Source organism: Mirounga angustirostris, unplaced genomic scaffold (genome assembly GCF_029215605.1).
Source record: "Mirounga angustirostris isolate CCGP_5_RB_7025 unplaced genomic scaffold, mMirAng1.0.hap1 SCAF_1, whole genome shotgun sequence".
Classification (NCBI taxonomy): domain Eukaryota; kingdom Metazoa; phylum Chordata; class Mammalia; order Carnivora; family Phocidae; genus Mirounga; species Mirounga angustirostris.
In genome coordinates, this window is record NW_026991709.1 from 192,142,913 (window position 1) to 192,157,924 (window position 15,012).

The 15,012-nt window shown below is 36.3% G+C and overlaps 1 protein-coding gene across 1 annotated transcript in view; it reads left to right on the forward strand.

Moving 5' to 3' along the window:
• ERC2 (ELKS/RAB6-interacting/CAST family member 2) overlaps window positions 1–15,012 on the forward strand; it is an 832,212-nt gene that overhangs the window by 335,058 nt on the left and 482,142 nt on the right. Inside the window, exons 5-6 of the mRNA XM_064593283.1 lie at window positions 493–648; window positions 14,729–14,896. Coding sequence (XP_064449353.1) covers window positions 493–648; window positions 14,729–14,896 — 324 coding nt within the window. The remainder of the gene's footprint in view (window positions 1–492; window positions 649–14,728; window positions 14,897–15,012) is intronic.

Consider the following 15,012-nt stretch of genomic DNA (forward strand, 5'->3'; position numbering starts at 1 on the left):
AGATTAGAATCCTTTTCCTCATTAGTAGATTTTAATTTCCTTGTCTCTCAGAGTCAAATTCCAAGCTTGCCTTATAAAACCAGGCACATAGTATACACATGAACAAACTGTTTTTGTGTTTACAAGTAGACTAGAAATTGTACGCTGGTAAACTATATCTGAAATTACAAATTTGCCCACTTAAATGGTGTTTTTTAACACTTTAGATCACTTTCGTCACTGTTGCTTTGGTAATTTGATTACCAGGTATAGACAAACCTATCTAGGCAACTCTCCATATTGTATTGTCACATGATCTTTATTGAGAGCTTAAAAAGTAATCTCACAAATGATCCTCAAAAGTGAAAAACATAAGTTGTTCTGAACTCAGGGTTATGCCTGTATCATAGTTAATGTCTTACTACCCAAATTACTTTCTGGAATTCTGTTTTGATGATACTGAAAAAACAATTTTCTTTTTTTTTTTTTTTTACCATTTTTTTTTAACAACAGGACACAAAAATCGCTTCATTGGAGCGAAACATAAGGGATCTGGAGGATGAGATCCAGATGTTAAAAGCCAATGGTGTGCTGAACACTGAGGACCGCGAAGAAGAGATCAAACAAATAGAGGTTTACAAAAGTCACTCCAAGTTCATGAAAACCAAGGTATGATCCAAAGTTATAAACTTTTATACTCTTAGTGTGACTGGAAAGTTATGGTTTACATACATACTTCCCCCAAATACCCACATAACCTGTTTTATGTGATATCATGAAATATATGGACAATGAAGAAGAACACACAAGATTTTTTTCATTCAGAATCCTAGATTCCAAAAAGAGATCAGGGAACATCTTTGGTCAAATTTCTACTTATTAAGGTGTTCAAGATTTTCTAATGAGTAAGTTTGGTGTCTTGGGAATTAACATTTACTTGTAATACTGTCTTCCAAATTTCCCGAGTTTTCATAAGATTGCTATTTTGTGACATTTCTATCATTGCCAAATTTTGGCCCATCCCTAAGAAGATGACTGTCTCCAAAGGTGTTGATCTTGGAAGCCAATTTAACTGATTTCAACGGTATGAAGACATTTTGGTTTTAGCATAGTGTTTAAGGTAGAACTGACTTTGCATTCCAATTCTACTGTTTGCTTAAATTGTTCAGCTTCTTTAAGCCTCAGTTTTTTCATCCATGAAATAGGCATAGGAGAAAGGAAAGTACCTTCTTCATTGGGTTGCTTTGACCATTCCAAGAGATTATGCATTTAAAGCACTTAGTCCCTGGCTGATCTCTAGAAAGCATTCAATAAATGTCAGGCATTGTTATTGATAGTGTTATTATTTTTATATTATTATTATTTTTAAATAATTTATTTATTTGAGAGAGGACAGAGAGAGCATGAGTGGGGGGAGTAGCACAGGGAGAGGGAGAAGCAGACACCCTGCTGAGGGGCTCGATTCCAGGGCTCTAAGATCACGACCTGAGCCAAAGGCAGATGCTTAACGGACTGAGCCACCCAATAATGTTATTATTATTATTGGTATCTGTTTATAAAATATAATTTTGCAATATTTATAAATATTTATAAAATATAATTATGCAATATTTATAAAATATAATTATAGTAACCTGTTCCATTAATTTATATTGGTATTGCCAGTTTTAAAGAATTTGGTTTGTTACTTTTCAAAATTAAACTTTGGGCTACAAATGAACTGAACGCCTAAATATCTATTATTTTTATACATGCTTAATTATTAAATTTATGAATAGCCCCAAGTAGGTCTTTTGAGACTTTGAGATGCTTTTATTTATCCCTGGATTTAAACTGTTTTGCTTCTGAAATAATAACCACACCAATTAAATTTTTTTTTCTTTTTTCTACCATGTACTCTTAAACGCCCCTGGTCTTATTCTAAGTTTTACTTTTGTTTATTGCCTTATAAAATGCAGCAGAGTTAAGAGTAATGCAGACTTCTATGAAGAACCAGTGGAAGTGGAGACAAAAAATGTTTAAATGATGGTATGATTTTTATCATTGTGAAATATTTGCATAGTCATTGCAGAGAATTTGCAAATTATAGAGAGGAAATAATATGTAGCATCTACTTCACCATGTCTGTGTGTTGCATGTATGTGCATTTCTCTACAGAAAAAACAAAAATTTTGCTTACTTCTGCCAACTTTACATTTGTAAGTTGATGTTGAGATTATGACAAAAAGTTTAGATGAAGGAGTGGAGGGAGATCTGAGGAGAATGTCTAGTGGATTTGAATGTAACCCTTTCCTTTCAAGGAGTTCCACAAAATGCAGAATGGGCTTCCCTGTTCAGCCCTCTCTTCCAGTTTCTTTTTTGCAGTCCTTTCCTCTCAGAGAGTTGAGCTAGGGTATAGCAAGCCCAGTGGTAGGGTGGCCTGTTGACTAAACAATGACCATTCTCTCTGGGATTGAAGCTATGAAGATAAGCGTGAACTCATAACGTCTGGGCAAAATTATTGTTTTGGCTTAAATTTTTCCTCCCCATCCTGTCATTCAACAGTGGGAGATAGTTCAAGGCACTTTTACAACTAAAAATGCCATGAAATTTGTTTAGGTAAATAAAACATGTATATGGTCTTCAGCAAGCAGGCCTTTATTAGTCCATAGGTGTCTGAGAGACCATTGGTCCTTGAGTTGGTTTTAACTTTTATTTTTTATTTTTTTATTTTTTATTTTTTATTTTTTGAGTTGGTTTTAACTTTTAATATCTGGTTACTTTTAAGGGTTCCATAAGTGGTCAGGTCAGAAGGATGTTTGAGGAGAGAAATGGAGTAAGGCAGAAAGAGTGTAGGCTGACACATAAAGTGGACTCTGGCAGATCTCTAGCCTGCCTTTGCTAGTTGCATGATCTTGAGGAGTAATTTATGTCACTCAACCACTTTGCTCTTCTATGAAATGGGGCAACACCACAAACCTTAGGGGGAGACTCACAGGCTTAAATGAAATAATGTAATTAAAATGCTTGGCTCAAAAAAGTAGCTAATAATTATCCCCATTATTATTGAAGAAGTATAACCAAATAATAATATTAATAATAATAATAAATGTCATATTTCACTTGACTAATGGGGAAAATGGATTTCTAAGAATATAAATAAAAATAAGATTTTATAATATGCAGAAATCCCTTATAGATTGATAAAAGATTGCTAAAAAGTATTAGTAAGAGTTAGTTTTTTGTATTTTCTCCATTGAAAGAATGTTCTTATTGGATTAACTCTTTTTTTTTTTTTTTAAAGATTTTACTTATTTATTTGACAGAGAGAGACACAGCGAGAGAGGGAACACAAGCAGGGGGAGAGAAAGAGGGAGAAGCAGGCTTCCTGCCGAGCACGGAGCCCGATGCGGGGCCTGATCCCAGGCTGGGATCATGACCTGAGCTGAAGGCAGATGCTTAAGGACTGAGCCACCCAGGCGCCCCTTATTGGATTAACTCTTAACATTCATTGTTTATACTTCATATCATTACTTCAATTGCTTATTTTTCTTATTTCTACTTTGAGAGGGGAGAGTGGGTATGGTCGAGCAGGTCTATTAAGACATAAGCTATTGCTAAGCATTTAGCCCTGAGTGCTTGTGTTTTGTGCTTTGTGGAATCCCAGAGGCTATGTGAACTGATTCCAGTTGGGTGAATCACTTGTCATGGAATTTATTAAATTTTAGAGGCATGGATTGATATTCTCTAAAATTGGATTATTAGCGTATCATATGATCTCACTGATATGAGGAATTCTTAATTGCAGGAAACAAACTGAGGGTTGCTGGAGTGGGGGGTGGGGTGGGAGGGATGGGGTGACTGGGTGATAGACACTGGGGAGGGTATGTGCTCTGGTAAGCGCTGTGAATTGTGCAAGACTGTTGAATCTCAGATCTGTACCTCTGAAACAAATAATGCAATATATGTTAAGAAAAAAAAAAAGAAGAAGAAGAAGGTAGCGGGAGGGGAAGAATGAAGCGGGGGAAATCGGAGGGGTAGACGAACCATGAGAGACGATGGACTCTGAAAAACAAACTGAGGGTTCTAGAGGGGAGGGGGGTGGGAGGATGGGTTAGCCTGGTGGTGGGTATTGAGGAGGGCACATTCTGCATGGAGCACTGGGTGTTATGCACAAACAATGAATCATGGAACACTTCATCTGAAACTAATGATGTAATGTATGGGGAATAACATAAGAATAAAAAATAAATAAATAAATTAATTAATTAAAAAAAAGAATAAAATTGGATTATTAGCATAACTCATGGTCTATTGTAGCCTATTTGGATAACTTTTTTTTTTTTTAAGATTTTATTTATTTGACACACAGAGAGAGAACAAGCAGGGGGAGTGGCAGGCAGAGGGAGAAGCAGGCTCCCTGGTAAGCAAGGAGCAAGGATGCGGGACTTGATCTCAGGACCCTGGGATCAGGACCTGAGCCAAAGGCAGACACTTAATGGACTGAGCCTCCCAGGTACCCCTGGATAACTTTTCTACAAGATTTATATGAATATGTTGCTTGTCAACATCATCACAGACACCTGAAGGGTTAATTTTTGCAATAGTTGATTATACACATTGACAGAACAATTGTTTGGTGTCATTATTACAGTCTCTTGAACTCTTTCGTTTACACAGAGTTGTGTGGATAAAGCTTTCGGTGGTGGATTTTGAGCTCTGTGGTTCCCATAGACTTACTAAACCTTGTTTTTAGCACATGACACTGAGCTAGCTACCCAGGGGCTCTAAAAGTAGTGCATATTCAAAATGTTTCTCACTTCAAAGCCAATACTGACCACTTAGTTGGGAAAGTAAGAAATGTCCTAGAAAAATTACCCTGATTATTTGATGAGAGGAGAGTTTACTTCTGGCTGGAGTAATGTAAGTAGTTTAAGTTTAGTCAGTGTTTTTTGTCTAAATAACCAAATTGGCAAAATAGCAATGATAGGTCTGGTGAAGAATGCAAACTCAAATCAGTGACTGAGCAAACCTAGAAGGATAAGTAAAAATACCATCCCACCCCAACTCCACACAGAGGAGGAAGTGGGAAGAACTCCAGTCTATGTGAAATGGCAGGTTTTCCAAAAAAGGAAAGAAAGAGGCTCTGAAGCTTACCTGGGGGAAATGGAAACGTTAATTGTGAAACTCAAGGGTTTAGTGAGGCAGTGATAGAAATGGAAATCAGAAAGTGACTTTGGATCCCAACTAGCAAAGAATGCAGGCATAGTTGACTTTATAAACTGTTGTCTTAACAGTTTATAAAGACGCAGAGTCCTGGTAGAACATTTCAGAAATTCTTCTGAGATGCTGCATAAGGAGGGGAGTGGAACTCTGGGAACCAGATCTGAAATTGCATCTAATTTTGTTACTTCTTCTTGCTGCTTGTAATGAATATGTAGAAAGCTTTTAAAAGTGCCCAGAGAACTTTTTTACCTGGTGTTTTAGAGAGGCACCTTCAGAGTGATAACTGTTTGCAAAGGCAGGAGGCTTGGAGATGCTCTTCGATCTGAGTACTTCTTAATAGAGATCTAAAATGAGTTCTATCATGATTCTTTGGAAGTTTACTACCTTTAAATAAAAAAAAAAAGATAAAAAAATTCGACCTGGTCATGAAAAAAAAGCTCCTAAAATTGGATAAACACTTTTTTTTTTTTGGAAATTTTAGTCGAAAATTGTTTTTATAACCCATTGGTGATAAAATTGACTCAGCATTTGATTGCTCTTCATTAATAGGGCATGACCTCAAATCAGTGTCAATCTCAATATATAATTATTTGCTCCAAGTAGGTAATAAAGGCAGCTAATAATAATTCTTGTATACAAACTCATTTTTAGATATAAAAGTATGTTGAAATAGGTAATTTTAAATGTTTCAATGAAAATTTGATATAGAAACAATGTTGTGGAGTGTAAAGGGAATGATGCTTGCATTAATTATTAAAATGGATAAAGCATGTAGGTTGAAGGGAAAGGAAGTATTTTTTTTTTTTTTTAAGAATTTATTTATTTGACAGAGAGAGTTAGCGAGAGCAGGAACACAAGCAGGGGAGCAGGAGAGGGAGAAGCAGGCTTCCCGCTGAGCAGGGAGCCCGATGTGGGACTCGATCCCAGGACCCTGGGATCATGACCTGAGCCGAAGGCAGACACTTAACAACTGAGCCACCCAGGCCCTGGGAAAGGAAGTATTTTAAATAGCCATGTGAAATGGCATGTGCCTCCAGTTTGATGCTGAACAGATGACTAGGACTTGTAGGGCCTCTTGAAAGCTTTGTGATTAAATTAAGTAGAAGTGAAGACCCAAACTGCTTTTATAAATATGATGTCATAGAAAAACCATGATGTAGCATGTTTGCAAAGGTGGAAGTGAATTGCAAAAATGTAAAAGTACAGTTTAGAGTCTCAACTTGTGCAAAGGCACAGATACCAGACATAGTTGGCCAGGATGGAAATCCTTGCATCTTGAAGCCCTTTGGCACATAAACGTTCTCCCTGAGAACTGAGACTCAAACCTGAAAACTTAGAGGACTCAGACTGTGCGGACACAATCTATGAGGCCATGAGTTACCTTCAGAAGCACTGTTAAGCCTTTAAGAATGGAATGTGCCACGTAAATAATTGTTTTTCTGTAGGGAAAGACTGATGGCATCCCCTGTTCTATATGAGGCTTTGTTCCTAGTGTAACACATTTTTCATCTACTGATCTCAGTACTTCTGTATTAGTCACTCCCTCTGTTTTAGGAGTTTGCCAAAGACACCACTCTGCTATCTTAGATCTCCTCTTTTATTCTGAATTTGTAACACATTTTCTTATTAACCTCTGAAGGATTACAAACCTCATAACCCAACCTGCATGATAATAAGCATATCACTTTCTAGACATGAGGGCCATATCTGCAGTGAAAAAGAAGCTGTTTTCCTTGGCAAGGGAGTGTTTTCAGGGTGTTGGTTGTGTCACAGACGTAAGTGGTGGAAGAACTTTCAGACGAGATGAAGTGTTCTTGATGTCCACATGGACTTCATATAAAGCGTGTGATGTAATTCCGATTGGCTTTTCTTCTTGCCATCATCGAGACAGACCTTCCCCAGCCTCAGTTCTCATGTATGTTCAATTGCATCACTTTCCATTTTTATTGAGTTTATGGCTGTGAAAGAAGCAAAAGGCATATTTTTATGGAATATGATTTTCTACCCTGTAACTGTATTCCCCTTAGAAAAGCCCTCTTCTGTTATTGTCTGCATAAAATATTTATTTAAAATTTACCTCATGGCAGTGATAGTCTGAAAGCTATTTAAAGCAACTGTCTAATATTTATAGACTGAAATAGTTTTATCATTATCAATCTATTTTTATTGAATAAAGTAGGTGTATGTAGAACTTGTCATGTTCTTCCTTCCTCTTAAATACCATTCTGTTGATCAAGTTAATTTCATTCAAATTCCTCTCTCAATACCCCATTCCCACGCTAGGTTTCTACTCTGATACTTGTAGAAGTTAGCTCAAATCATTTTTTTATACTATAAACATCATCTTTGCTTAGGCATGTAAAGTCCAAAGTTTTTTTTAGCTTTATTTTAAGATGAATCAGTTTCATATGTGGAATCAACTGTATACTGTGCTGGCGGCTACAACTGCATGTGATTTAGAACCATACCCCACGTGAAGAATGCTGATCTTGCTGATCACAGTAGATTTTATTTCTTTTATAATTTTAGTTAATCCTAATCCAGATTTTCCCTCTTTTTATTTATACTCTGTTTTTGTGAGAGAGAGAGGGAGGGAGAGAGAGAAAGGGAAAGAGAGAACTTACTTTTATTATAGGTAAAAATGGTCATAGACTCATGATTCATTAAATTATAAAGAAGAAATGTGTTTCATGGATTTCATCTACCTGATCAGTGCCACCATCTGTTCACACATACCCAGAGCATGTTGATAATCAATCACAACTCTTTTTCAGCGCATCTTTAAGCATACTCAGAATCCTTCTCAAGACTGCCAGTCACTACCAAATCTTTAAATTTGGCAAGCAAGATGAAACCTATTTCTCTCCTGCTCTAGTCTGACTTCATCCTGCAAATGGGATTCCATCTCAACCTTTCTAGTGAATTACACAACATGAACAATTCTGAAAAAGGGGGTCCTGTTTCTTTGTAAGCATCCTACTCTGTTCATTCTCAGCAGTTATTGTCAGTAGTTTGGTTCTTGTTTATGCTAGATTTAGTGTTGAAAAGAACAAAAAATGCTGGATAAAATATATTTTCAAAACATATATTTTAAAATGTACTAAGGAACTGTCAAGTTAGAAAAAATCTCAAGGGCCAAAACTAAGCCAAAGCAGGGGGCTAGAGTGCTAACAGAGTGCTGGTTCTATCTTCTTGTTGGCATTTTCTAGACAGGTGAACTTGAGCATTAGTTTCTACGGTCATGTGGACATTGAAGGAAAGAGACAGAAGCCTGAGTCTGTTTAAGATGAAGAGTCAAACAGGAATTCCACTACCACTACCACATTAAGCTGAGATCCCAGAGAGCCACACTCTTAGTACAAGGGTAAACTAAAACCCTCCCCATTGTACTTTCCTCTCCCCTAGACTAGGGGACTCGAGGAAAAATTATCTATTTTAAAACTTTGAGCCAAGTGAAAGGTAAAAAAACCTAGCTTTGAGAATCCATAACTGCAGGTCGCTCTTGCACAGATGTGCAGTGTAAGGTGATCTAAAAACTTCAAGTAGAGAGTGGAGTTTAAAGGGGTCCTTGGTTGATAGTGCCCCAGGTACTGGCAGAGACAAATGCTCTGAAGGGCCACATATTCAACTTAGACCTCACAGTTTTTCTCCAGATAAAGTTCCAAAAAACATGAGCACACAGAAAAAATTTTTTTAAAATCACAAAATTTGAAAGAAATCAAGCTACCATAATTGATAGCTGGTAGAAAGAACAAACAGCACTGAGGCAAGGACTTCAGAAGTGGGAATTTCAAGACAAACACTAAGAAATAAGTATGTTTAATATGTTTAAATAAATAAAACAAGGGATTGAAAATATGAATAAAGGTCAAGAAACTATAAAAATGCCAAGCACATTTAAAGAGAACCAAAAAGATCTCACTGATAGGAGGAATTCTTAATCTCAGGAAACAAACTGAGGGTTGCTGGAGTGCTGGGGGCTGGGAGGGATGGGGTGGCTGGGTGATGGACACTGGGGAGGGGAGGGTATGTGCTATGGTGAGCGCTATGAATTGTGTAATACTGATGAATCACAGACCTGTACCTCTGAAACAAATAATACATTGTATGATAAAAAAAAAAAAGAAGATAGTAGGAAGGGAAAAATGAAGAGGGGGAAGTCGAAGGGGGAGATGAACCATGAGAGACTATGGACTCTGAGAAACAAACTGAGGGTTCTAGAGGGGAGGGGGGCGGGGGGATGGGTTAGCCTGGTGATGGGTATTAAAGAGGGCACGTACTGCATGGAGCACTGGGTGTTATACGCAAACAATGAATCGTGGAACACTACATCAAAAACTAATGATGTAATGTATGGTGATTAACATAACATAATAAAATTAAATTAAAAAAAATAAAGACAACCAAAAAAGTGTCTAGAAATGGGAAAATATAAAAATGGAAATTTAAGTTTAATGACTAGGTTTATCTGCAGGGTAATCATAGCAGAAAAGACATATAATGAACTAGAAAACAGAATAGAATAAAGTAAATAAAAGATAAAAAGATGAAATGCATGAAAGATAAATTAAGATACATAGAAGACAGAATAAGAAGGTGTGACATATGTCTAATCAGAGTTCCAGAGGGAAAGAGAGATGGGGGGTGGGGACAGAGTCACTACACTGAAGCCATAGTTGAAGAACGGAAAGCTGAGAATTTTCCAAAACTGCTGCAGGTACCAGTCCATAAACTCAGGAAGCTCAGAGTACCCCAAAGAGGATAAATAAAAAGAAATCTGTATGTTTACATGGGAGTAAAGCCATCAAATCTCAGAGGCAAAGCAAAAGTTTTAAAAGGCAGTTAGAACATCTGTCTGAAGAAGATATAGGAATGGATAATGAGTATATGAAAAGATGCTTAATATCATTAGTCATTAGAGAAATCAAAACCACAATGAGATATTACTTCATACCCACTGGAATGGCAATAATTAAAAAGACATACTAACAAGTGTTGGTGAGAATATGAAGAAATTAGAACCCTCATATATTGGTAGTGGGAATATAAAATGGTACAGTCATTTTGGAAAACCTGTCATATGGCCTAGCAATTCCACACCTATATATATACCCAAGAGAAATAAAAATGTTATGTCCACACAGATTTGCATATGAATGTTCTTAGGAGCATTATTCATAATAGCCAGAACATGGAAACAACCTGAGTGTCCCTTAGCTGATGAGTGGATAGACAAAATGTGGCATATTCATTCAGTGTAGTATTACTCAACAATAAAAAGGAATGACATACAGATAGATACTACAACATGGATGAACCTTGAAACATTGTGCTATGTGAGAGAAGCCAGTCACAAAGTATGTATAAGATTCCATTTATATAAAATTCCCAGAATAGATAGAAAGTAGATTATTAGTTGCCTAGGGCTGGGGGTAGAGGATGGAGAATATAGAGAGTGACTTCTGCTGTACTCTTTAAGCAGTTGAATTGTATGTCATATAAATTATATTTCAATAAAGCTATTTAAAAAGGCAGCTAATGGAAAAAAGTCCCATTACCTATAAAGGAATGAATTTGGAGTGATACCTTGACTTCTTAATAGCTTCTGTTAGCCAGAAGATAGCTGAGAAAAATATCTTTTAACCTAGAAAACTACTTTTAATACTGAGCAACAATATTTTAAAAAAATGAAGTTGAGATAGTTTTAGACAAAAATTGAGTTTGCCACCAACAAAATCCTACTAAAAGAAATTTAAATGATTCTTTTTAGGCAAAAGGAGATTTCTGACAATATCTGAGATGCAGGAATGAATAACAAACAAAGCTTGTGACAAATGTGGGGGTAAATCTAAACAAACATGGACTGTAAAGTAATGATGAGTTAGAAACAAAACAGGGAAGAAATGAAATACATGACAATAATGTGTATGTCAAGGGGATGGTGGCTGAACTTGAAGTGTCTCAAGATCCTTCTATTATTCAGAAAGAATGTAAGCATAGATTGACTTTAGACTTAGGTAAATTAAAAATGTAAGCATGCTATATTTTCTAGGGTAGTAACCTAAAGATTAGAAATGAATGAAATAAACATAAAATAAATATAAATAAAGGTATAACTTTTAAATGAGTAGAGGCAAAAAAATAGAATAGGAAAAAAAGCCATTCAAAAGGCAAAAAGGAAAAGAGAAGAAATAGAAATGGCAGTGTATTTAGAAAGCACAAGTAAGGTGGTTGAAATAGAATCACATATATCTGTAATGGTAATAAATGCTCCATCTAATTTTATCAGACAGGATAAAAGAATCTAGGTATATGCTATTTACAAGAGACATCTACAACATAAAGTTAATGATACATTGAAAGTGAAAGAAGACACACCAGCCAAATATTAACTGTGAGAAAGCTGTCGTAGACTTTATGGCAAGGAAACCATTTTCAAGCCAATAAATATAGACCATTGCACTCAATAATTTTTGGATACAAATTCTTTTCTAGCACACAGTACACAAAGTACATTTATGATAACTGATCACATACTCTGTCATAAAGCAAGATACCAATTTCAAATAATTAGTATCAAACAGACCTTATTCTCTATTCACAAAGCAAACAAGCAAGAAAAAACACAAAGATAGCTAGGAAACATCCATGTATTTGTAGAGTAAGAAGCATACTTCTAAATTATTTGTGAGTTGAAGAATAGATAATAATGGAAATCAGAAAATGTTTACGATGGAACAATAATGTCAATACTACATATCAAACTAGTGGCATCAAGCTAAAATGATACTGACAGGGACATTTATAGTCTTAAGACATATGGAAAGAAAAAAGAGTGAAAATTAGTGAGATAAGTATCCAAGTTACAAAGTTAGGAAAAGAAAATAGAATAAACCCAAAGAAAGTAGTAGGAAGGAGATAATTTTAAAAATAAGAGCACAAATTAATGAAATAGAAAATAAGAATGTTTGGGACGCCTGGATGGCTCAGTCTGTTAAGCATCTGCCTTCGGCTCAGGTCGTGATCCCAGGGTCCTGGGATCGAGCCCCACATCAGGCTCCCTTTGCTCCTCCCCCCTGCTTGTGATCTCTCTCTCTCACGCTCTCTCGCTCAGGTAAATAAATAAAATCTTTAAAAAAGAAAGAAAATAAGAATGTTAGATGATCAACATAGCCAAAATTGGCTCTTTGAAGAGATTATTGAACATGACATGCCTCTGCTGAGCCTCATCAAGGAAAAGAGAATAAAATTAAAGAATATTAGAAATGAAATAGAAGACAGTCATAGATGCCATAGGTATTGAAAGATAAATGGGTTTTATGAAAATTTCCTGCTCAGTAAAGGTGAATATTTAGATAAAATGAAAAATTCTTAGGAGAAAAAAAACTTACCAAAATTGACTGAAATAATTAGAAACACGACTATTCCTATAACCATTAGATAGATGAAGTAAGTAACAGTCTTTGGAGAAAGAAAATACCAGCTGTAGATGGTTTTACTGGTGATTTCTAATGAATGTTAATGGGAAGAAGATTTCAGTTTTACACAAACCATTTCGGAACACATTAAAAGAGTGAGCACTCCGTTTAGAAGGCAAAATTGGTAATAAAACCTGACAAGGACAGAATCAAATGGGAAAATTACAAACCAGTCTTATCCATAAGCATAGATGAAAGATCCTGACAGAATATTAGTAAGCTGAATCCAGTAACATATAAAAAATATAATACATCATGACTAAGTGGGGTTTTTCATAGTTGTTAAGGAGAGCTGAGCATTTTAAAAATCCATCAATGTAATTCATTACAATAACATATTAAAGGTGAAAAGTGTGATAAATCATGAGAAGCAGAAAAAATGTTTATTAATATTAAACATTCCTTAATGATTAAAAAAAAACAACTCTTGGCAAAGTTGTAATAAAAGGGAACTTTCTGAAACTTAAGAGTTCCTATAAAAAGCTAAAGCAAACATCAAACTTAATGATGAAACATTGAAATTCTTCCCTTTAAGCCCAGGAACAAGATGAAGGAGCCACCGTTTCTTTTAGGGCTCTGTCTTTCTGCATGGCCTGTCCATGTGGCTGATACGGGCTTCACAGTATGATGGTCAGAAGGTGGTCGGACTTCTAACATGGTGGCCGGCTTCCAGCTGGAGGAGGCTAAATGTGCCTGTCCTCCTACACACAAGGGCCAGAACTGACACTTTGGCTGCATCTACTAGTTGAAGCTAGTCACAGTTTAGCCCAGGTTCAAGAGGAGGGTAAACAGACTCCACCTCTAGTTGTGAGTACAGCGTGTGTGTACAAGTAGGAAAAACTTGGTGGCAGGCATCTTTGGAGGTCATCTGTCACAACTATCAGGCTGGTAAAAATGTGGAAGTCTGGTGACATGAGAGATTGGCAAAGATGTGGAGTGATTGGCATACTTACACACTGCTTGTGACGCTGGAAATGAGTATAACAGCACTGGTAAGAATATTAGAATATTAGAAATGAAATAGAAGACAGACATAGATGGTGTCACCTAGTAAAGTTAAAGATGTGCATACTATGTAGTCCAGCAGTTTAACTCCTAGATCATTTTTGCTGTGTGTGCCGGGTGATAAATATAGGAATGTCCAGAATAGCACTTTTTGTTCTAGCAAAAAACCTGGAAACAAACCAAAATGTCTATTAATAGCAGAATGGGCAGGTGAATCGTGGTGGAGTCTTGCAATGGAATTCTGTACTTCAGTGAAAATGAATAAATTGGATGTACAATAACACGATTTAATCTTCAGGACATAAAATTGAGTAGAAAAAAGCAAAGTACTAAAAAAAATACACAGAACAAATAAAGTTGAAATGCAAAAAATAAATGTAAAAACAAGCAAGGAAATGACAAACACACGATTTAGGGTGGTAATTATTTCCGAAGGGGGAGAGGAGATAGAAATGATTGGGACATAGATAATTCTAATGATCTTTTTTGGTGACTCGAATGATGGATGTTTCTTATATTATTTTTCCTTATACTCTACGTAACTTTATGTTTTTTGTGTCTTCTCAATATGTAATATAAACAAAAAACCATTAATGCTTACTTTTTTTGGGTGGGGGTGAGGATTCTTTTTTCGTCAAATGATTGCCTTGAATGATCATTTCCACTGTGGAGTAGCAGAGAAGGACCAGGGTATGTCTTGGATTAATTACCTTTATTAGCAACCTGTTGACCTTTCTTAGGATCATGGTGAATAGTCTATGTTGTTTCATGGATGAGGAGTAGGTCTGGCTAGGAAGCCTTCATTCCATTGTGAACTTTGGTTCTCAGTGGGGTGGAAGGTCAGTTTGCTGACCTTACCTGTTTTCTATACTCTTGGCCCCCTTTATAGAGCCTTCCCAGACCCATAAGAACTTCCAAGGCCATCTTTTTAAGCAAACTCATGGCTTGCCTTGTTGGATTAATGATCATGGGCTATTGAAAATTAAAAGAAATCAGCAGTTCTCAAACGTAAAGAGTAGAAACTGTGGCTTCTAATTTCTTGCAATGTTGTTGTTTCACAGATTGATCAACTGAAGCAGGAGCTTTCGAAGAAGGAGTCAGAACTTCTTGCCTTACAAACAAAGCTTGAAACCCTTAGCAATCAAAATTCAGATTGCAAGCAACACATTGAAGTGCTTAAAGAGTCGCTTACTGCCAAAGAACAGAGGGCTGCCATCCTTCAGACCGAGGTAAGGCACTGTTTCACGATTCCAGGCAGCAGATGTTGAGTCGATAGAAAATATCCTACCTGGACAGCTTTCTTTAGAAGATCCCTTATCCAAGCCCTTGGGGCCAGATGTGTTTT